The sequence below is a fragment of the Drosophila miranda genome, chromosome 4, assembly GCF_003369915.1.
Source record: "Drosophila miranda strain MSH22 chromosome 4, D.miranda_PacBio2.1, whole genome shotgun sequence".
In the NCBI taxonomy this organism is placed as follows: domain Eukaryota; kingdom Metazoa; phylum Arthropoda; class Insecta; order Diptera; family Drosophilidae; genus Drosophila; species Drosophila miranda.
The window spans coordinates 18,165,514-18,188,461 of NC_046677.1; the positions used below are offsets into that span (position 1 = coordinate 18,165,514).

The window sequence follows — 22,948 nt, forward strand, 5'->3', positions numbered from 1 at the left end:
TGCAATCTGCACCGACCACCCTTCCCTTCCCTTTCCAGTTGCATTTGTCGGGCCTCCACCTCCTCCAGCCCTCGGCCTGTTAGCAAGACTTATTGCAGCTGCTTAGCCAAATGGTTGAAGATGACGTTGGTGATGGTGGGCCCCTGGGCCGACTTAATGACGATCATTAGCGCTGCTGTTTGGCTTCATATTTTCCAACTATTAAATTATTAGTAATTAGCAATTACTACTTACCAGGCGATTACCTAGGCCTACACGTGGAGAGTGGAGGGGATGCCCCATGCTCGCATGATGGTTTGCTTTTACCAAATCAGAAATTCTAAAGTTTACGGCCAATTTAAAAGACATAAAAGCCGTGTTGCTTTTCTTCTGAAAATTATTCAAAAATTGAATTTTTTATAGCATGTTTTTCTCTGCGTGTAGCAATGCCGGGTCCTCCGTTGTCTGTATTAGATCCCCCGCGAGGCAAGAAAAAATAAAACTGAAATTATCGCACTGGGTCCTAGCCTTTCGGTTATGGCTTAAAGTCTTAAGAGGCCCACCGCCGCTCTGAATAATCCCAATGGTTCGCTGGTTGGCCGATTTTCAACGCTGCCATGGGATGTCAGCCAAGTCAGCCCCGTCCGCGAACGCCATCCCAGTTCCATCTGAGACTTGGTCGGGGCTGGGTAACTTTTCCCGACCCGACCCTGGCTCGAAATTGAAATTATAATTTGCAACCGCAATCAACCGCACTGAATATTCATGTACATACATATACATAGTACATACACCAGATGTGTGTTATGGCTTGTTTAATTTGGCCTAACTATTGTTACTACTTGGTGGGGCCACGTAGCCACACAGAGACAAAGAGCACTGCCTGCCATTCCCCCCTTAACGTCTCCCGGTGCCATCTGATGCCATATTCACAATTAATTGTGGCTCTCAATTTGCTTCTGTTTGTTGTGTGAAATTTGCATATGAATATTCGAATATTCAATTTCATTTAAATCCGAAATTGATCCCCTTGTGGCTTTTACTTGGATTATATTGGGATTGGATTGGTGGGAAACGGAAGCCGCCCGCAGGGAGAAAGGGCTTTGCTGAATAACTTTCCAATTAGTTATCAACACTTTTCTTCTTGTACTAATAATCAGGGCATATTTTCTACGATTTTATACGCACTACAAGAGTTGCATATTATTATTATTTATAATTTTACTTTGCCAGCAACTAATCTATTCTTTGCCTTGTCCAGCATAATAAGCATTTTTCAGCAACCCACTGATCAAGGCGAGGGAATCAAAGTATGTTTTGATTATAGTTTTTACTTAGCAAGCATTTAATTATACAGAGCTGCCTGCCTCGACGATCGCAGGCCTCTGGCAGTCGATGAGCCATTACGGAGTGGCTTAAGCCATTTTGTCAGATCGATTCTCGCTCCGAAAGCTGGTGGCAGCTGATCAGATCGATGTTGCCTCATTCCTCGGAGACTCGTACACAAACTCCAGTCAATGCCTACGAGTATGTCTCAATTTTAGAGCTATACACGTATGACACGCTGCCAGAAGTGGCAAATCAACGCTCCAGTGGCGACCCACATTGGCCATCGCATCGCACCGACAGCTCGTCATCTCGATGATGTTCGGGGATCGTGAAGAAGCAAAGCGAAGTGAAGTGAAGACAGAGAGACCCATCATCGATACCCTCCTTAGCATTAGCACGGTTTCAGCACATTCGCAGCAGCCCCATCTCCATCTCCATCTGGCAACTGGCATTTGGCATCGATAACTTAATTCCATCCATGGCTGTGCAACGCGATGCTTCTAACCCAATTCACGGGCCATGCAAAGTTTTTCTGACATCTGATTGAACCGACCGAGTGCTGGAACTGGATGTGGATCTGGATCTGGATCTACTCTCCCCCGGCTGCTGCAACATACATTCGAGGTATGTCGACGTATTTATGTATATATTTATAGGGCATGACTATTAAAAAAGGTTTAGCCCGTTCACGAGGCTGCTTCTCTGCTCTGACATTTGTCAGCTGCCAGTTGACGGAACTTTTGGCCCGGAGTCAAACCACCCATATGGTAGCCGAGTGCTGCTCCATCTCTGTCGTCTCTCAGATGACCCTAATTACCTCCAAAGCATGCATGCATTAGAGACGAGACGACAAAGCGCCGGGTATTATACTCGTACGTATGGACCGGAGTTATTAATGTCCAACGAAAGCCCAGTTGACACCAACTTTCAGCAGGCCAAAAAGTGCAAAAAGCCAAAAACTGTGCAGCAGGAGGAGATCGAAGGTCCGAGTGTCCCTGCAGATTAACATCTTGGTGCGGGGAAGATCGGCTAGTAAAATTTAGATGGACAGATAGATGGAAGTGGCATTTATAGTATTCCCTCCCATTGTGCCAATACCAAACTGTAATTTGTACTTGTTTTGGTTGGACAGTGTTAATAACAAGACTGTGTATGTATGTGGATCTTTTGAGCCGCTAGATGAGTGATCGCGAAGCAATTTGCCCGCGTTTAATTGCACTTCTCTGCGCTACACATCTCTGCGATCGCACGTCGAAAATTAAAAGCAAACAATGGAAACTCCCTGGGGTGCCACAGCCGTAGCCATATCTCCACCATAACGGGCCTCCGCACGAGTATTGCGGGATGTAGAAGAAAATTCGAAGAGTGCAACGGCAAATTGCAATCCGCATGCTCAGCGATCATCGCTTTGCCTTCCCCGTCTCGGCTCTTTACTCGGGGCCCACCCATCCCCACTCTATCGACAGCACTTTCATTTTCATGCTCACCCAACTCACTCGTACACTCACTCGAACACTCACAATGGGGCTTATTAATCATATAATTATGTTGCACCTGCATGCATACACATGTGCGCGTGTGTTGGTGTGTTGGGGTCTTGATTGATGCGAGATGTAGAATTAAGTTAGTAAAACGTTCCATTGTCTGCCGTCTCTGTTGTGGATGTCTCTGTTGCCGTTGCCTTTGCCGTTGCCCCTGCCCCTGCCCCTTCCTACGAGTATATCATTTATTTTTATGGAAGTGGCTAGAGGGGCCGGGGGGGCCTCGGCTCTCTAAAATCGGACACAGCTGGATACGGCTTAGAGGTTTGATAGTGAAATGAGATCTTCTGTGGGGCACTGAACTGCAGGCGAAGCCAAGGGACTCCCCTCTTGGGAATCCAAAGTGAAAATTCTTCGAAACGAGAAGCTTGGGAAAGTCCAAAATAGTTTGGTTAAATATTCAACTGAATTGTGAGAACATAATTGGCTGGTTTAGGAGAATGCTTACTTAAGGAAAGCCATAAAGACGAGGCAATGCATTCAATATACGAGTACCCAGAGTCTTTCCTATGAATCTATAAATAGTCTGGTTTGATCTGCTCGACATAAGCATGGTTAATTGTTAATTGAGCAGCTTTCGGCGATTATCTTTCTTTGAATAGCTCTCACGGAGCACCCATTAAACTGTATACCCCCGCTTTATATCGTTAGAAATCGTTAGACCTCGAAAAACTACAAAAGTCTCAAATGAGATTCATCAACCAAACAATTTAATGGCCCAGACCCATTTAAGGCGGCATACTCGTACTACACTTTCGCCCTGAGCCCAATTGCGTTTTGTTTTCTTTACTTTTCGAGCAATTATGTTGCGGGGTCGAAAGAGCTGGCGAAAGAGCTGGAAATTGCAAGCAAATAAAAATTAGTGAGACCCAACCAAATAAATAAATCAGGGAGAAGCGAAGTACAAGCTTGAAGTCGGAGTAGGAGTTGGAGTCGGAGTCTGAGTCGGAGGCGGAGTAAGCAGAGCAATTGTGTGGGAATCTGGAGCAGCCTCAATGGGAAAATGACTTAATGTGGCCGCTGGCCCGTCGCCGGATAGGTACGGATAGGAAATGGCACAGTGGGCTCCCACAATTTGCACGACCCCAGAGCCAGACCCAGAGCCAGAGCCAGCCATAACCAAGGCGGAGCGACGGCAATAATATGCTGAAACTAACGGGTGTCGCATAAAAATCTGAATTAACTAAAGTACGAGTACCTCGGTAGAACTTTTCTCCTTTTGGCCATTCCAGTGCTGGTGCCTAGTGCCTGGTGCTGGTTCTAGTGCCATTCCCTGTTTTAGCCACTTTCTGCTCAAAGAAACTACAAATTTCCACGAGTATTCTGTTCTTTTCCTTCCTTTTTTTGGCAACGGTAAATTGAAATACGCAGTTGATTAGCAGGGGCGGAGGAGGCGTGGCTAGTTGGTCTCGCTTACTGCTGCTGTTGTAGCCGTTGTCACTCAGCCCGGCCCGAAACGCACATCGGCATTGGCGTTGGCCAGACCAACTAATTTCAAAGGTAAGCGCGTCAAGAACAGTTATGAGCTCCGAGCAGAAATGGAATGGCTATGGGATGGATGGACTTGGCCGGAATGGAATGGACTGGGAAGGGGTCGGTTGGCCGATCGGTCGGTCGGTGTGCCTTGGGATGCGAAAAGCCACACGCAGAAACAGAAAAACGGTCGAGAACAAGAAAAAGACTTTAAAATGTGCCCAACAATGTGCGACAGCCAAAACTGAAACCTAGAGAAGAACAAGCTCGGAGACAACGAAGGCTGATCGACTGTAAGATGTCCTTGTGCCATCCTCTTGATATGCAAGTATTTATATTTATATTTAATTTTAATTATATATATATATATCCAAGAGATCACACTTCAATATTAGTACCTTGCTCAAAGCCCAAAGATCTCCCGATTGGGCCATATCAATCCACATACCTTATACCACATACCCTGTAATACGAGTAGCTTTTGGATATGGCCATAACAGAGAGAGGCGGTTGCTTTGGCTAAGATACGCGCGCGCGACGCATTGCGACACCGAGAACGAGAGAGACGCGTTTTGGGAATGGGACTGGGACTGGGCTGTGGCTGGGCTGGGGCTGGTTACGGTTACAGTAGTCGTTACTAAAGTTGTGGCAGTGGCAGCTAGTTCTGGGGTTAAGGCAGTGGCTGCTGCTTGTAGTACTTGTTGTACTTGTTGTGGCAAGCAAGCGTTGCGCTTCAACTACGGCCATGCATCAAGTCGCCAGAGAGAAGCGAATTCTGCCCGGCGTCAGATACAAATACTAAACTTGATAGAGACATAACTTGCATGCAGCGATGCAGGAAATCACCAGAAAGGCAGAGCAATGCAATCCGAGGAAGACCATTACACCACTACCACCACTACGACCAATACCCATACCAATACCAAGAGCCGCAGCAGGTGCAGGCGCATACATTAGAGCAGAGCAGAGCCGAGCCGAGCCATAGCCAGGCACAAGCCGAAGAACTTGTGGTTTCAGCCAGGGCCAGGCCCCAGCACTTCCACTTGTTGTTCTCCGATTCTCCCTGGGACCGCGCGAGGGGATTTGCTGGGAAGTGGAAAATAAAATTAACCGAATGGCAGGTTTTTATTTACGCTAAATTATTTTCCCAGCTCCTCCAGCCCAGGTCCAGGTCCAGGTCCACAAACGAGTAGTAGTTCTGTTTCTGTAGTTACACTTTATATAGTCAGTGCGTAATGGTTATTGTCATGCTAGGCTGTCAGACGCTGGTACAAATGTCTTTCCTTTTCAAATTAGAAGGGTATTTGGCCGGTGATGTCATCAGTCATCAGCCACTTAGATACCAGTTGCGGTAGAACTGTTTTTGCATACTCCAGAGACCATTCCGAGGCGTCTCCACTGAACTTAGTTGGGGTTCAACAGACAAAAGACATTAACTATTTGCATAACAGCATGTTTATTTCCCAAAGGGATTTCTTGTGTGTTGCAATACGAGTGTATACTTATCCAATTATTCCCATCGAACCCTAACGAAAACGAGTCATCATTTAGAGCTCCATTGAATGCCATTTCAGAACTTTCAACTTGACTTGATGCCATTTCCAACACCAGGCTAGAGTATTCCCAAATTTGACACCAATCTTCTAGGTCCCCCCCCCCCCCCTCAAGATCACACCATTCATAATAATAATCATTATAATGATTAAAAGTGCGACCGCCATTAGCCCAGAATCGGAACTAAAAGCCAAAACAAAACGTCCGCTGATGATGGTTTGATACAATGAAACAATGAGCGCGCGGTTGTTCCATTTTCGTGGTTCTGCCAGATCACGATTGCCCAAAAGATAAACCAGTTGCCTGGTTGCCTGGAGTGGGCCATCCGTGGGGCGGCCAGAGGGGCGGAAGCCATTTGGCATTTGGGTGCAATTTGCCACAAGAACTTTCCTCACCCAGATGCACCCCAGATCTGGCAGATCTGACACAAATCCCCATCCGAGGTTCAAATCAGATAAATAATTAGATGTAAAACTGGGATGGGGATGGGTATGGGTAAGGGACGGAGGGTTTCGCCGAGTAATTACCCCTAGAAAACGCTTTCCAGCTGTGTTCTCCGGCACTGATCGTTTGATCATTTTCAATTGTGCGGCTGATGAACGTTAATTATCCCGGCCAGAAGAAGAAAAATGATCTTGATGTGCACGGCTATGGCTTGGCTTTGGCTATGAGTATGATTTTTGGCAAGCCAGAAAGAAGGAGAGAAATGGAAACTTTCACAAAGCATTTTACTTTCGTCTTCGTCAGTTGCTCGCATTCTAATACAAGACAGCAGCAGAAGCAGCGGCAGCAGTAGAGCTCGCGGCCAGAGCTGCTTGTTGCTTGTTGCTTGGTGGCTCATTAAGCTGTTTGGCTGGCTTCTTGGCCAAGATCGTTGGCCTCATTATGCACGGGTCCAAGTCAAAGTCTCCCAGCATACTCGTAATAAGTGCAGCGCGTTATGCTCGCCTAAACAATCTCCCGCCTGGCATCTGGAGTGCGTCAGGCGTCGGGCGTCAGAAAAGGGAAACGGAAGCCCGACCCAATCCACGAGATTTATGTATGCCACATGCTAATCAACGTCAAAACGCAACTGTGGGTGAAATTTGATCCACTGGTGGTGGTAAGGCTGCTGCTTCTGCTGCAGTGAGTGAAGGTGAAGGCTTGGTTGGGCCTGGACTTGGACTTGGCCTTTGTCTCGGTCTTGGTCTAAGTCTGGCTTGCAGATGAGAAAGTTTATTTATTTTTTGGTTTCTGTTTTCGCGATCTTAACGCTTACTTGGTTTTTGTGTTCTAATAATACTCAAACAACGAACGAACAAAAGCCTAGACAAACCTTTTGTATCTGATGACGACGACGCCGACGACGATGATGATGATGAAGAAATCCGGCCTAATGGCTTTTCTATGCAAAAATCCATTGAGTTGAGCACTTCCCCTTTTCCAAGCTAAGCCAAGCTTCCAGCTCCAAGCTCTCGGTGGCTCGGGCTCCCAGTCCAGGAAGGCACTTCAATCAGAAAGTTTTCAGAACGCCTTTCGCTGGGGTCTCACCGCAGGCACGTCCCAATGTAGTCGGACTCCAGCTCGGACTTGGACTCGGAGTTGGAGTCGGGGTCAGACTCTGGCTCTGGCTCTAGCTCTCCATATTGGGCAACCGACAACAATAACGAGACCCCCGAACTGCAGTTGAAGCTAAGTTTTATGTCTTCTGTCGGTTATTCTGTTTTATCTGCCGGCTTCCGTTCGAGAACTCCCCCTCCCATGGCGGGGTTTCAGCCGCCAAGAGGTGGAAGTCGCGTTGACAACTCTTTGTGCCACTTTCATGCAAATCGCTGTCCGCCGAGTCAACGTCTTAACACAATTTCGTAATTCTACTGTAAGCCAAGACAGAACGTTCGGCGGGCACTCGGGCACCCGCAGTGCGGCTATACTCTCGATAGAATCATTAAAAACCTATTTCTGAAATAATGGTCTGTCAGTTATGATTCGATCTGCTGGTGCTTCTGTGGCTGCTGCTTCTGACGATGATGGTGATGATGATGATGAAGGAAGGAAGCAAGAGTTTGAGGGCTTCCAATTTGGGGGCTGACCTATTGGTTGACTTTCCTTTTGGGTCACGATCCAGTTAGATGTCGGAAGCATCAGGTTTTGAACCAGCTTTTGCATTTAGTTTTTAAATGCTCTCGGGTTGTCGTTAAAAGTAGCACTACGCTTTGCTCCGAATAAGCACCCTGGGGGGACACCCTTTCAAATAACAAAAGATATACCATTTACAATAAGTAGTTACAGATAGAAATACTCGTGTTTATTTGCTCGACATCATAAATAATTTATACAAAATACGTACAGCTAGAGTCTACGAACTAATCTCGCTCTATAAGAAAGTCAGTTGCAATTCGCGACCTCCCACTAATCATTCGGAATTGCACAGTTCAAGTTAAAGCCTGGAAAAGGGCAGGGACAAAGACGGGCTTACAATTATGTAAATATTGGGATGCGGTGCTGATCCCGCTGGTACCGTTGCAGTTGGAGATGTAGCTGGAGCTGGAGCTGGAGCCTCTGTGATTGTTGGAGGTGGAGGTGGCCCGGGCTATGCGCAGTCATCTTCAGCTAAATGAGGCTTGGTGCATTCAGCTGGACAAGTGGGCATAGCCTGCTGGAAGAGAGTGGGTGTGGGGTGTGGCGTGTGGAGTGTGGAGTGTGGGGATGGGAGGAGGGGCACCTACAAGGTGCACTGATACTGCTGCTGCTGCAAGGCGCGGGGCAGCGTCTTGTGCGGCAGGTGGGGGGCCATCGACGATGTGGACAAGCGGTGGCCTGCCGGAGTCTTCGGCCGCAGCCGCTGGCGCTGCACCAGAACGAGGCAAATGCTGATGATTATCACAGATATGGAAACAGTTACCAGCACGCTGCTCAGATTCGAGCTTATGTAACGCAGTGTGGGGGCAAACACTGCAGGAAGAGAGAAGCGGAGGGAGGCTCCCGCGGTAATGGCTATCACGAATCACGATTGTCGCTGACAAGCTACTCACCCTCGTCGTCATAGTCATCGCCATCGCCATCGTCTGGGCCAGCCTCGCGTTGGGCGGGTCGCGATCTGGCCGAGCTCCAGGAGTTCTGTGCGAGTCCCGGCGTCTGGTCCACAACCAGTTTGGCATACTTGGTGCCCACCTGCTCCAGAGTCTGACCCCGAGCCGGCTCCTCCGCCAGACTGTTCACCTCCTTGAGGCTGGCCAGGCTCAGGGCGCGTCCCTGCTGACGACTGTTGCTGCTGTTGTGGGCCTGAATTGCTGGCAGGGTAGTCTCCTCCGTTGCAGGCGGTTGTGCCGCCTCTACCAGCGCAGCCTGCTCCACGGACTCCGCCTCGGAGTCGGACTCCCTGAGCACCAGCTCGCTCTTGTTGACGTAGCGCATCTGCCGCAGCTCCCTGCCCAGACGCTGGTCGTCGTCGTCGGGCTCGAAGGGATCGTTGGGCTCGTAGGCGGCGGCCACACCATTCTTGCCGGGCACAGTGAAGCTGGCCCGCACTGTCTGCATGCCCGACTGGTAGCTGCAGACCACCACAAAGCTGGGGGGAGAGGCGATTTTTTTCAAGGTTAGGTTTCGGGTTAGGGCTGCTGGGGGGTCAAGTTACCGCCTCGTGCTATGCGTGAAGATGCCCAGGTTCTCCTGCACTGTGATGAAGGTCTCCACCGTGTTGGTCTCCGGCTTGACCATGCTGCCGCACTTCTTATGGTCGATCCGCATGGTGTACTTGTCGGCGGCATCGCTGGCGTCTCCTTTCACGCCGCAGTTGCCGCCATCCACGACGATGCGTCCCCCGAAGTAGGGGCCCGTCTCCACCTCGATCTCCGAGGCATGCGGCAGGCATTGCGTGGCATGGGCAGAGACTAGACAAAGGTAGTGGCTTGATTGGGCGGAAGAGGGGAGAGAGTTCCAGTCTACTTACAACCCTTCGTGGGAATGATGATGCTCTGGCCGGGCAGGTGCCCAGAGGCGGCACTTTCGATCTCGTTCTCATCGTGGACCTCGGCGCGTGCATTCGGCCTGCGAGCACCACCCGCCTGGAGGCGCCTCTGTGTGGCAGGGCGAACGTGGAAGCTGTACCTAGTGGCCATCCTCAGGTTGTCCACGGCAGCGCTAAAGTGCTGGACTTGGAATCTATAGAGGGCAATGGAAACTCACTCAGGTCGGGCTCTTCTCCAGATGGCGAAACCACTTACCCTATGGGGTCTTCGGCATCGGCAGCCACCTCAGCGGTGGTGCCGTTTACCAGCTTCACGCGGCACCGCTGCGGACCGTAGTTCTGCATCTCGCAGTAGAAGATCTGGAATGCCTTGGGCGGTTCCACTTCGTTGCTCATATTTGTCACATTCACTGGGGACCCAGTGGCACCGACTCCGTCTTTGTCTCCAACTCCGTCTCCATTCGTATCTGTGTCAGCGGCCGACGGCACGAACTCCACTTCCCAGGTCAGATTCACCGATTTGTAATGTGGTTCACCGGCTACGCCGCGTATCTCTGTTGAAGGTTACCAAAGTGAGAACGGGCATAGGCATAGGCATCGGCATGGGCATAGGGAAATGGGGTTAGAGCCACAGCAGCAGATTTGTGGCAGTTGTAGTTGCAGTTCAAGTCGCCTCTTGCATGCAAATCAACTGCCAGATCAGAGTGGGGCAGAACTCGTTTCCAGACACGCTTTTGGATTAGTTTTATTTCATTTGCCGCTCTTGGGCACCCAATGTGCCACTAAGTGGCTGTTCCCAGCCAGAGAAGATCTGAGCACGCTGCAGTGACGTTGGGGCTCGCGGGGCTCTTAGGCTCTGCACTTTTTTCTCCTCCAAGTGATGGAGGATCAGACTGGAAGTGTGACGTGAATTAGCCAGAGGGGGCCAGCAGTTATGGCGAAGTAAAAACTAGATTGAAGATGGGGCTGGGCGGGCAATGGGACTGGGATTGGGACTGCGATGGATGGAGGCAATTGCGGCAGGAACGTGCGCTTAAAGTGAGACAAATGGAGACTCGTTGCGATCTCCAGATCTGGAGCCGAAGAAACGGACTTATTACTGAGAGATGGAGCAGCATTTGAACGACTTGAATTAATGACTCGAGATTAATAAGGATTCTAATTTAAGACCATGAGGTGCTCAAAACTTCTCCAGAACAGTCCCAGATGTGCACTACGACCACGTAGATCAAATAATAGCTAGTTAGTGAAACAATACAAATAATAATATAGAAGGATAAGGTCAAGGCATGCCAAACATGGACAATTTCAAATTTTTCTTGCCCACTTAGCCCCGATTTCCAAACAATTTCACAAGCCAGCAATGTCCCAGCGTCTGGCTGTGGCGCCTCTCCTCCAAAGCAGAACCTTGCATAATCCGCAATTAGAAACGCCATTTGCCGCAGCCAGGCATCTCAAGATGTGGCTGCTGCAAGTGGTTGCAAGTGGCTGCTTGTTGCAGGCTGCGTTTCCCATGTTGGAACCATTGACACCGATTTGTGTGGATTGCTGCAGGAGCGTTTTTAGGCGAATTTCACACAGAGAACAGGGAAAAGTGAAATTTCTGTCATGGCACAAATTCTGACATCGGGGCTAGAGAGATGCCATTGCCGCAGATCTGTGCTGCGCTCTGCTGGCTTGGCCGAGGCCGAACACTGATCACAAAATGCCACGGAGGATGACAAGGGGTTTCGACTCCAATTGCAGCATCAGTACATAAATCGTTTTGATTAATGGACGTTTCTCCGCCAGAAGAAGTCTTGGGAAGTTTATCCATGACACTGCACTCGATTCGGAGATCAGTTCTGTTCATTGCCTCTTATGCAAGCGATTGGAGGGAAATAAAGGAAAAGTCACACCAAGACTAAGCCCCATGCATTTCCGAGATGCCGCCGCTGGAAGTTCCATTACGATCCATTGACACGACAAATTGCCGCAATCTGCCCAGATCCATCTTGATCTGTCATTGCCCGTGATGTAATTGGGGGTCTGGCACCGCTTTGGCTAATTTGATCAGCATGATATGTCCATATGTGTGGTGTGCTGTGGTGTGGTGTGGTGTGGTGTGTGTTCCGCAGCGATGACTAGCATTTTGCTCGGCCTAATGGCACTTTTGCTCTCTCGAAAATCCTGATTTCCCGATGCAATTTCCGCTTTGCGGTTCTGGACCGATTCTGGGGCGGGGCTGCAGCCGCGAGCGCGGCTCTGTCTTTGACTCGGACTACGTCCCCCTTTTAGCAGTGGCCGGGAGGAAATGTTTGCACATTTCCCGCTTGTCCACTTGGCCGCTTGATTGGCACTGAATGGGGGACAGGGCCAGGGCCAGGGACAGCAGCAGAAATTAGCTGCCGGACAAGTTCGTTGTCTAAGTCTTTCGATGCCGGAGCGTGAAACGATTTCACTGCCAAGGGCAGGCCCTCGACGACTAGGGAAAATACTTTCAGGAACACACATAAATGGGTACAGCAGCAGCAGCAAAGAACGGCATACGTCGGTGCAGCACAGATCGTGACCAAATGCAATTAGGCAGTCTCCTACTCCAACGACTCCAGCATCGACTCCGACTGCGACTTTGACAGAGGCAGAAAGGAAACCAAAAGAACGAACGCTCCGACTCGAATGCTTTAAGTAGCTTCCAGTGCAACTGCAACTGCAACTGGGCCCTGGCTGGGTCTGGGTCTGGCTCTGTCTTTGGGTCGTTATGCATGTACAGGCATATATGTCTGTATATACCATGCATTTATACTCCTCTGCTTATAGGACTCACCATACTTGCTACCAGCTTTGGCATTGTTGCCACGGCTCCCGCTTCTGCCGCCTTCGGATGTTTTCCCTGCTGTGGAGGCTGCCTTTGACGTGGCCTCGACCATCGATGCATTGTTGTCGCTGGGACTATTCGCTATTCGGGCACGCTGCTTGGGGCCTGGGGATGCTGCCAGCAGCGTCGGCAGCAGCAGCAACAGCAGCGACAACGTTGCCAGCGACAGCCTGCTGCAGCTGCCGCCTTGTATTGATTTCGTTGACATTATTTTGGTTGATTTATTTCAGTTTGCTGTTTGTTCTCATCAAATGTGTGTCAGTCGGGAGCTGCTGGGCGATTATACGTGGGGAAAATGCAAGTGTTGCTGGTGGGTCCACCGGTTGCACTGCACAGTTTGTCTTGTGGTCGATGGTTATTTGATATTTTGATTTATGGAGATTTATCTATCAGTTGAACGTAGCTTGGCCCCCCCAAATGCTAGTTTCGGCTGTGTTCTGCTCTATTCTCATCGGTTTAGTCTCCGCAAATTGCTTCGGGTACACTTTCCGGTTCTTCTTCTGGGAAAGAACCGTTTCTGCTGGCTTTATTTCACTATAGCTTTCCAGTAAATCCCATTTGTCACGGCACGAAATAAGTAGAATCTTCCGCTGCGATGGGAGTTACTCTTCCGCTTTGTCTGTGGCATGAACCGCGCGCTGCCAACTCTTTTCTTCGTCTGCGAGTGGGGCGACGGTTACTCCAGCGGGAGCCGAGCCCCGAACCTGGCCAAGTTCGATCAGCTGTTCCTACCCGAACGAACCCACACGATGCCAAGGCCGAACGACCAAGCGCCAGAGCTTTCGCAGCAACAGCAAAAGCTCGCTCACCGCTCGCTCTGCTCTCAGCGGCCACTCCACTTTGTGCTGTGCTTTAGGGCTTAATGAAATGTCCGAGGGGGGCCTTATCAGCGGCAGCTTATCATTTGATGGACGGACAATTTTTAAAATGTCTGTTTCACTGCTGTTTTCTTTGTTTCTGTTTTTGTTGTTTTTTACGTTTTTCCTAGGGCTGAATTAAGAATCCATATTGGGCAAAGCTCTTTCATAATTAAGGCCTATCCCAAGCCCCCAAATCGATGGACTCCAATAAATTTTGCATTGTTGGAACCGTTATTTCGGGCTGTTTCTTAAATCAGGTATCACGCGAAGCTAGAGAGAGAGAACCACTTTCCCTTTTCTCCGACTGCCTAATGCCCATTGCCCATTTCCATTGTCTTTTGTTTTTATTTTCTTTCTCTGCCATTGCCCTCACTCCCTCCTGCCACCACTGGCTCTGCTTTTGACTAATGCTTAATCAACAATATTATTGTTATTAGTTTTCTATAGTTTCCAATAGTTTTCTAAAGCGGGGCGGCGGCATACATAAATACATAGCACGCTCATCGCTGACTCCGAGCGCGACCGCGCTCCGAATCGAACGAAATCAATTATAAAGCCCCACAAAAAGTTTCTCCATCGCAAAATAAAGGCGAACAAAGAGATCCAGGGCATATTGACAATCTATCAATAACTACGAGCATTTGCACTCATTGCATAATCAAAGCGCGTTGTTCAATTCCATAGCAGAAAATATTGATTACATTCAAAGAAACATTCGTAACTTCGGCTCCGACGTGCGACCTTTGGGTCCGGCCACAGCCGTGACCCTCTTCCTTGCGTCCCACGCATTTTTCTCCGCCTTTCCAGTCAGCTCGACATCGGTACTCCCCGCGGGGGATTCCGCCGTAGCTTCTCGTCCTCTTGGGAGGTCCAAGGGATGTGCTCCTGGCTGGCAGCCACTAGCTGTCCCGCTGCGGACCATAGCCATGATGCCGCTGCTGTGTCGCTGAGTCGACAATGTCCCGTCCACCGCGGCAGGGACCAGTGATCGACGGCGGAATTGTTGGTTCACTCCCACAGGAACTAATGTCAGCCACCCCCCCAAACAGTGTGCTTCAGCTTCGAGATGCGTAAGTGAATCAGTATATAATTGTGGATTTTATTTTTAAATATATCTTCCTCGACAGAGCACTTATGTACCCTACGCCTTGCCAAAAATCGAGTCGTATCCGATTTCCCCCCGCCAGACGGAGTCCTATCCAAGTATACCTGCCAGAAATACTCGTATCCCAGCAGGATAGGAGCGGAGGGACAGGGGACAGGTGACAGCAGAAAGCCCATTGCAAGATCCACACATAACAGGCCATCGTCATCCTTCGACCTGGTCATCGACCACAAGGACTTTCACTATGGTAACCAAGGAAGGGACTACGCGTGCACGATACTCTAGAATATAGAGTATAGATATGTAGATCTCGTTGTTGTTAGGTTTAAGGATTTACATAGTAGATAAGTTATTATAACTAAAATTATTGAAAAATACACGTTATATAATTATATAATTGTTATTCTTGATTTCTATTATTATAATTGTTATTCTTGATTTTTATTGAATAACTATTATTATAATTGTTATTCTTGATTTTTATTGAATAACTATTATTATAATTGTTATTTTTGATTTTTATTGAATAACTATTATTATAATTGTTATTCTTGATTTTTATTGAATAACTATTATTATAATTGTTATTCTTGATTTTTATTATTATAATTGTTATTCTTGATTTTTTTTTAATAACTATTATTATAATTGTTATTCTTGATTTTTATTAAATAACTATTATTATAATTGTTATTTTTGATTTTTATTGAATAACTATTATTATAATTGTTATTCTTGATTTTAATTGAATAACTATTATTATAATTGTTATTCTTGATTTTTATTATTATAATTGTTATTCTTGATTTTTATTGAATAATTATTATTATAATTGTTATTCTTGATTTTTATTAAATAACTATTATTTTATTGTTATTCTTGATTTTTATTGAATAACTATAATTATAATTGTTATTCTTGATTTTTATTAAATAACTATTATTATAATTGTTATTCTTGATTTTTATTGAATAACTATTATTATAATTGTTATTCTTGATTTTTATTAAATAACTATTATTATAATTGTTATTCTTGATTTTTATTGAATAACTATTATTATAATTGTTATTCTTGATTTTTATTGAATAACTATTATTATAATTGTTATTCTTGATTTTTATTGAATAACTATTATTAAAATTGTTATTCTTGATTTTTATTGAATAACTATTATTATAATTGCTATTCTTGATTTTTATTGAATAACTATTATTATAATTGTTATTCTTGATTTTTATTAAATAACTATTATTATAATTGTTATTCTTGATTTTTATTAAATAACTATTATTATAATTGTTATTCTTGATTTTTATTGAATAATTATTATTATAATTGTTATTCTTGATTTTTATTGAATAACTATTATTATAATTGTTATTCTTGATTTTTATTGAATAACTATTATTATAATTGTTATTCTTGATTTTTTTTGAATAACTATTATTATAATTGTTGTTCTTGATTTTTATTGAATAACTATTATTATAATTGTTATTCTTGATTTTTATTAAATTACTATTATTATATTTGTTATTCTTGATTTTTATTAAATAACTATTATTATAATTGTTATTCTTGATTTTTATTGAATAACTATTATTATAATTGTTATTCTTGATTTTTATTGAATAATTATTATTATAATTGTTATTCTTGATTTTTATTATTATAATTATTATAATTGTTATTCTTGATTTTTATTAAATAACTATTATTATAATTGTTATTCTTGATTTTTATTGAATAACTATTATTATAATTGTTATTCTTGATTTTTTTTGAATAATTATTAATATAATTGTTATTCTTGATTTTTATTATTAAAATTATTATAATTGTTATTCTTGATTTTTATTGAATAACTATTATTATAATTGTTATTCTTGATTTTTATTAAATAACTATTATTATATTTGTTATTCTTGATTTTTATTAAATAACTATTATTATAATTGTTATTCTTGATTTTTATTGAATAACTATTATTATAATTGTTTTGATTTGTTTTTATTGAATAATTATTATTATAATTGTTATTCTTGATTTTTATTATTATAATTATGATAATTGTTATTCTTGATTTTTATTAAATAACTATTATTATAATTGTTATTCTTGATTTTTATTAAATAACTATTATTATAATTGTTATTCTTGATTTTTATTGAATAATTATTATTATAATTGTTATTCTTGATTTTTATTATTATAATTATTATAATTTTTATTCTTGATTTTTATTAAATAACTACTATTATAATTGTTATTCTTGATTTTTATTAAATAACTATTATTATAATTGTTATTCTTGATTTTTATTGTATAACTATTATTGTAATTGTTATTCTTGATTTTTTTTGAATAATTATTAATATAATTGTTATTCTTGATTTTTATTATTATAATTATTATAATTGTTATTCTTGATTTTTATTAAATAACTATTATTATAATTGTTATTCTTGATTTTTATTGAATAACTATTATTATAATTGTTATTCTTGATTTTTATTGAATAACTATTATTATAATTGTTATTCTGGATTTTTATTAAATAACTATTATTATATTTGTTATTCTTGATTTTTATTAAATAACTATTATTATAATTGTTATTCTTGATTTTTATTGAATAACTATTATTATAATTGTTATTCTTGATTTTTATTGAATAATTATTATTATAATTGTTATTCTTGATTTTTATTATTATAATTATTATAATTGTTATTCTTGATTTTTATTAAATAACTATTATTATAATTGATATTCTTGATTTTTATTAAATAACTATTATTATAATTGTTATTCTTGATTTTTATTGAATAACTATTATTATAATTGTTATTCTTGATTTTTATTGAATAATTATTATTATAATTGTTATTCTTGATTTTTATTATTATAATTGTTATTCTTGATTTTTATTGAATAACTATTATTATAATTGTTATGCTTGATTTTTATCGAATAACTATTATTATAATTGTTATTCTTGATTTTCTTTGAATAACTATTATTATAATTGTTATTCTTGATTTTTATTGAATACCTATTATTATAATTGTTATTCTTGATTTTTATTGAATAACTATTATTATAATTGTTATTCTTGATTTTTATTGAATAACTATTATTTTAATTGTTATTTTTGATTTTTATTGAATAACTATTATTATAATTGTTATTCTTGATTTTTATTATTATAATTGTTATTCTTGATTTTTATTGAATAAATATTATTTTAATTGTTATTTTTGATTTTTATTGAATAACTATTATTATAATTGTTATTCTTGATTTTTATTATTATAATTGTTATTCTTGATTTTTATTGAATAATGATTTTATGAAATTCAAAATGAAATTTTGAAATTTACGTGTAAAAGTGACATATTAAAGAAGTCTTTGAGCACTAGGCGCTGATAGGGACGGACAGCCAGACAATAATATATATACTTTATGGGGTCGGAAACGATTACTTCTGGACGTTACACACATCCATTTTCACCACAAATCTAAAATACCCCTATACTCATTTTGAGTATCGGTTATAAAAACCGCCCGTCAAATGGCTAAAATCTGGATGGGATACCAGGCAAACAGAATCAGCAGCAAGCAATTGTAGCAAATGCAAAAAATGGTGCATACTTTTGGGGGACCACAAGTTTTAAAAAAAATTCAGTTACCTTCTGCTGATTTCTGTTCGCCTGGTATCCCATCCAGATTTTGGCCATTTGACGCGGGGGGTTTTTTTTTTGTACGGTGTCGCCCCTATCGGTGATTTCTTGAACTACATTTTCAAAAATAGAAAATTACAAACCCGTTTTGTTTTCTCCGTTATTTGAGCCCCGATCGGGACATGCGACGGCTTCTTGTGATTGGAAAAATGTCCCTGATTTTATGAAGTCCTTTTCAAGGAGCAGGGATATCAAGGATCAAAAATATTAATTTTCTCCGCTATTTATGGATCTGAGCGTGCGAAGGCTTCCTGTGATCGGAAAAATGTCCCTGATTTTATGAAGTCCTTTTCAAGGACAAAGGATATCAAGGAACACAAATATTGATTTTCTCCGTTATTTGAGGCTCGATCGGGACGTGAGGCGGCTTCCTGGATACGGAAAAATGTCCCTGATCTAATGAAGTCCTTATAAACGACCAAGGATCAAAGATTTTTTCACCAGACATATTTATCTTGTTTACTCCGTTATTTGAGGCCCGATCGGTACGTGCCCCACGTGATCAGAATAATATCCTTGATCCTTCGGTAAGGACTCCAGAGAACCCAACCATACATATCTAGTTTTCTCGGCTATTTGTGGCCCGATCAAGACATGCGACAGCTTCCTGTGTTCGGAATAACATCCTTGATCTAATGCAGTCCCTATCAAGGGCCAAGGATCAAGGATATTTTCTAAAGACATATATATCTTGTTTTCTCCCTTATTTAAGGCCCGATAGGGCCCCCGTGATCAGAAAAATGTCCTTGATTCTTCGGTAAGGACTCCAACAACGCATATTTTGTTTTCTCGGCTTTTTGTGGCCTGATCGGGACGTGCGACGGCTTCCTGTGATCGGAAAATGGTGCGGTGACTGACATTAGTTCCCGTGGGAGTGAACCAACAATTCCACCGTCGATCACTGCAACTGAAAAACGCCTAGGAGTGGTATTTATTAAGTTTCAAAACTGACAAAATCTAGTGAATCTCTTGCGGATTTGCTGTTACCCCAAACCAGGTGCACCATTTCAGCACATTCTGCAAAAGTAAAGGGTATTGGACAGGCCAATCCTTTCGTCCAGTGGTTGAACAGAGTGTCGTTACAATAATAGCTGCATACTGCTTTATATAAGTATTTTCTAAGCTAGGTAGTAGATCATATTTGGGACACTATGAAGGTTAATATAGCAAGGAAAGGCAAAGAGTTTTATATGTACAGATGTATATTCAGCTATATCCAAGTTCCTAATATATGAGTATACGAAACAGTAGCCACTATTGGCCGCAGTACCTGTAGTTCATAGCTTGGTCTTCATAAGGGATTGTTTAGGAATAGTTTAGGGACAATTTGTTGCAGCCAAAGGGCTTGCTAATCGGACACTTGCCCTTTGATCAAGCAAACCATTGTATATCGCCCAATTTCCATCTAATTCCGCTTCCGCTGCGAAAAAGGCATTAACCCAGCGACACGCATGGCCATTTCCAGCAGTACTCGTATAATGTTCCTTTTCCCTGGCCACCTATTCATACTGTATGTTAATTAGAAATTTGTGACGTGAGCTACGTTTATTTTGGGGATGTCAAGGCCAGCGTTAGTTAAATATTTCGTCTTGGTACTGTGCTACATATGGATAAAAGGACACCTGTAACGTTATGCCGCGCTCCAGTACACTTGCCGGACATCAATAATGAAGTGAGTCGTACTATAGCTGGTTGTAGTAAGAGCAGTATCCTTACACATTCGAATTCCACCAGGCAGGGGCGCCCAGTCCCCAGTCCCAGATCCATAAAGAGTCCCTCGTCATTCGTGCGCGCACTCCGCTCGGCAACACAGTCCACTAATTTAGCTAATTAAAAATTTAATGAAGCTCTCCAAACTAAAAATAAAAATAAAAAAATACCGCCGACACGAAGGTGCCCAAACTTGGGCAATTGGAACACCTGTTGGCCCCGTAAAACTCTGCGGATTGTTTCCCAGAGCTATAATACCCCGAAAACGAAACGACCCAAAAAAGGACTGCAATTGAATTGTGTCCGAATTTCCGGAAAATCAGTTAACCACACCCCACGCCGTGGCACGCCGCACCGGGCCGCGGCGCTAGAAGTGGCGCCCGAAATCGAAAGCGCTCAGTGGAGCTCGGTGGCTTTTTAGTGGATGCCTGAAAGCAGGCAGCGAAAGCGAAAACGAAAGCCGTTCTCTGCGCTGCGCATAATTGAGTGGCGGCGGCCATCATTGCGTCGGCAAAGTATCCTGATTTGCATACCACTGGCAGTCCATGCTGGCGCTAAGGCTGGTTTCCGCTGGGTCTCATGTCATTAGCAGTGTAACGGGAAGCAGGAACGGGACGAGGCGAGACGGGACAGTGCCGGGTGGAGACCGAATTTACATGGCAGCGCGTGACACACGAGGCGTATGGGCAACGTTCCTTGTCGCCAGCTCGTAGTCTTCGTCTCCGCCTCCGCCTTCTTCCTCCTGCCGCGCTGCTACGCTTCCACGCTGTAGTTGTTTGACTTGCCCCTCCGCTCGCCTCTCCCTCCGCCTGGATTACATGTCTAGAGCACATCAAACAAGCTTACTTACCAATGACCTCGTTAATGACGCACATACACAAAGGCACACAGTCACACACGCAAAGGACCAAAAGGGCAACTCTGTGTGCGTTTGCCGTGCTGTTGGGTTTACTTTGTAATTTTCGCTTATCAGATTTATTTTTATTTTTATTTTCCTTTTCATTTTTGATTTTTTGTCAGCTCGCACTTGCAGTGCAGACGGGGCGGGAAAGCGCGGTTTTTGTGGGAAATCGACCTGGACAATGCCCTGGCAAAAAACAATGCGCAAAAGAAATGGAAACATAATACAAATTGAAGAAGAATTATAGTTCCCATTCAAGTGTAAATAATTTAATTTAAAAGTGTGCTGCAGAAATATAGTATGGCAACCCTGAAATGCTCCCAAATATAAATTTAAATCCACTGTAAAAACGGATAAAGTTCATTTTTAAAATTATTCAAAGCACTTTTTTATTTGTAAGAGGAACAGGAAAATTATTTCGCTTTTCCATGTTATTGTCGCACTGTTTAAAGTAAAAGATCAGGAAACTATGGAGCATATATGTACTTTGTGTCGGGTATTCAAAACATATCAGTAGAATGAAACTTGATTCTAGTCGTGGACCCTTAGGGACCATTTTCAAAGCTCTGCAGAATGGTCCGTGCAGCGGGACGGTCCTCCAACGAGGCATTCGTGCACAGGAAGAACAGAGCGACGATGCTGTCGTGTTCCTCGCTCACCTGGAATCCCACTGGCAGAGCGGGTCGCATCCCGTAAGGGGGAAGGAGGCTGCTCTCCGTAAGTTCGGAGAGATCCCCTATTAAATCATTATCTGGCAGGTTCTCCTTGTTTTCACCGTAAAACATATACATGTTGTGGGTGTGCGGCGGCACCAGGGCCAGCGTCTCGTAAATGACAAGGCCAAAGCTGAAGATGTCAGCCTTGTTGTCCAAGATCTCCGACTGCGCAATCACCTCCGGAGCCGACCACAAGCACGTTCCCTCGTAGAATAGACTGCCACTCATGCGGAGCTGCACCTGGCCATGCTCGTCCAGCGGCAGAGCCACACCAAAGTCGCAGAGCTTGCAGTTCTCGAACTCGCCGTTGATGAGCACATTGAAGGACTTGAGGTCGCCGTGGAGCAACCGGGCATCGGTGTGCAGAAAGTCGAGGGCCCGGGCCACGTCCGTGATCACTTTGGTGGTGTATTTGGCGGGCAGCGGCCCCAGTTTGCCCTCGTGCCGCTCGTCCAGAATGGAGCCCAACGAGTTGCCGCATATCTCCAGGACCAGGCTGTTCAGGCCATCGACCGACGTGACCAGGCCACAGAAGCCGACAATGTTTGGGTGCTTCAGTTTCCCCAAGATCTGCGCCTCGTGCAAGATTCGCTCGTTGAAGACCATTTCCCCCTTCTCCACGGCATCTTGCGTCATTCTCTTGACGGCCAACGGTGAACGGATCTGGCCGCGTCGTGGCGAGCGGTCCAGGCGGTAGACCATCACGCCGCTTCCAAAGCCCAGGGTCGTCATCAATGACGATGCCGGAATGCGAATCGGGGAGCTGATGTCCTGCCCGTTCTCCGGAGATAAGTGGCGCGACTTACGGGGCGGCGTCTCCATCTTCAAGAGGATTCGGTCGTAGTTAACTTTGTTTTTCTCGCAAATATCTTTGTTACTTACTCTTATTCGTAGATTACTGTCACAAGGTTATTCAGAAATGCTACACGGAAGTGCTACAATGACATAAAAGTCAAGGCAAAGCAGTTTCATTAACCGAGCAATCCTTTGACTGCTGGGTATCGGTATCGGGAATCATTCTGTCTTTTTTTGTGGAACGCTGCTGACGTAGTCCTGGCTCGCTCCGGGCACAATTAAAGTAATTGCTTATCCAGTAGCCATAATAAATCGCCCGATTGTCTCTGCCTTCCATCGGACCGCCCTTTTCTAATGAGAGCCTTGCTAATAACTTTGACAATATGTTTGCTTAATTACCATTGACATCATAGCAATGGCACTACCACTTCCACTT

General features: G+C 43.8%; 2 protein-coding genes across 2 annotated transcripts; both read right to left on the reverse strand.

Annotated features, from left to right (window-relative positions):
* Nucleotides 1-8,119: 8,119 nt before the first annotated feature.
* On the reverse strand, nt 8,120-13,345 carry LOC108161154. Its single transcript, XM_017295376.2, has 6 exons — nt 12,629-13,345; nt 10,079-10,376; nt 9,805-10,016; nt 9,490-9,745; nt 8,888-9,423; nt 8,120-8,807 (listed from the first exon to the last, which is right to left on the reverse strand). The coding sequence occupies exons 1-6, from the start codon at nt 12,885-12,887 to the stop codon at nt 8,578-8,580; spliced, it is 1,791 nt and encodes a 596-aa protein (XP_017150865.2). The 5' UTR covers nt 12,888-13,345; the 3' UTR covers nt 8,120-8,577.
* An 8,015-nt stretch (nt 13,346-21,360) lies between these two features.
* LOC108163498 (lymphokine-activated killer T-cell-originated protein kinase-like) lies at nt 21,361-22,706 on the reverse strand. Its single transcript, XM_017298822.2, has 2 exons — nt 22,600-22,706; nt 21,361-22,539 (listed from the first exon to the last, which is right to left on the reverse strand). Exon 2 carries the CDS (start codon nt 22,537-22,539, stop codon nt 21,547-21,549), a length of 993 nt encoding a protein of 330 aa, XP_017154311.1. The 5' UTR covers nt 22,600-22,706; the 3' UTR covers nt 21,361-21,546.
* Nucleotides 22,707-22,948: the final 242 nt, after the last annotated feature.

What these genes read in the sequence shown, in the direction of transcription:
- LOC108161154 (XM_017295376.2), bottom strand. Translation starts at nt 12,887, where the DNA reads ATGTCAACGAAATCAATACAAGGCGGCAGCTGCAGCAGGCTGTCGCTG. An exon ending in GATGCCGAAGACCCCATAGG is followed by an intron (nt 10,017 to 10,078) that starts GTAAGTGGTTTC and finishes TGCCCTCTATAG; the next exon opens with ATTCCAAGTCCAGCACTTTA. An exon ending in TTCACGCATAGCACGAGGCG is followed by an intron (nt 9,424 to 9,489) that starts GTAACTTGACCC and finishes CTCTCCCCCCAG; the next exon opens with CTTTGTGGTGGTCTGCAGCT.
- LOC108163498 (XM_017298822.2), bottom strand. Translation starts at nt 22,539, where the DNA reads ATGGAGACGCCGCCCCGTAAGTCGCGCCACTTATCTCCGGAGAACGGG.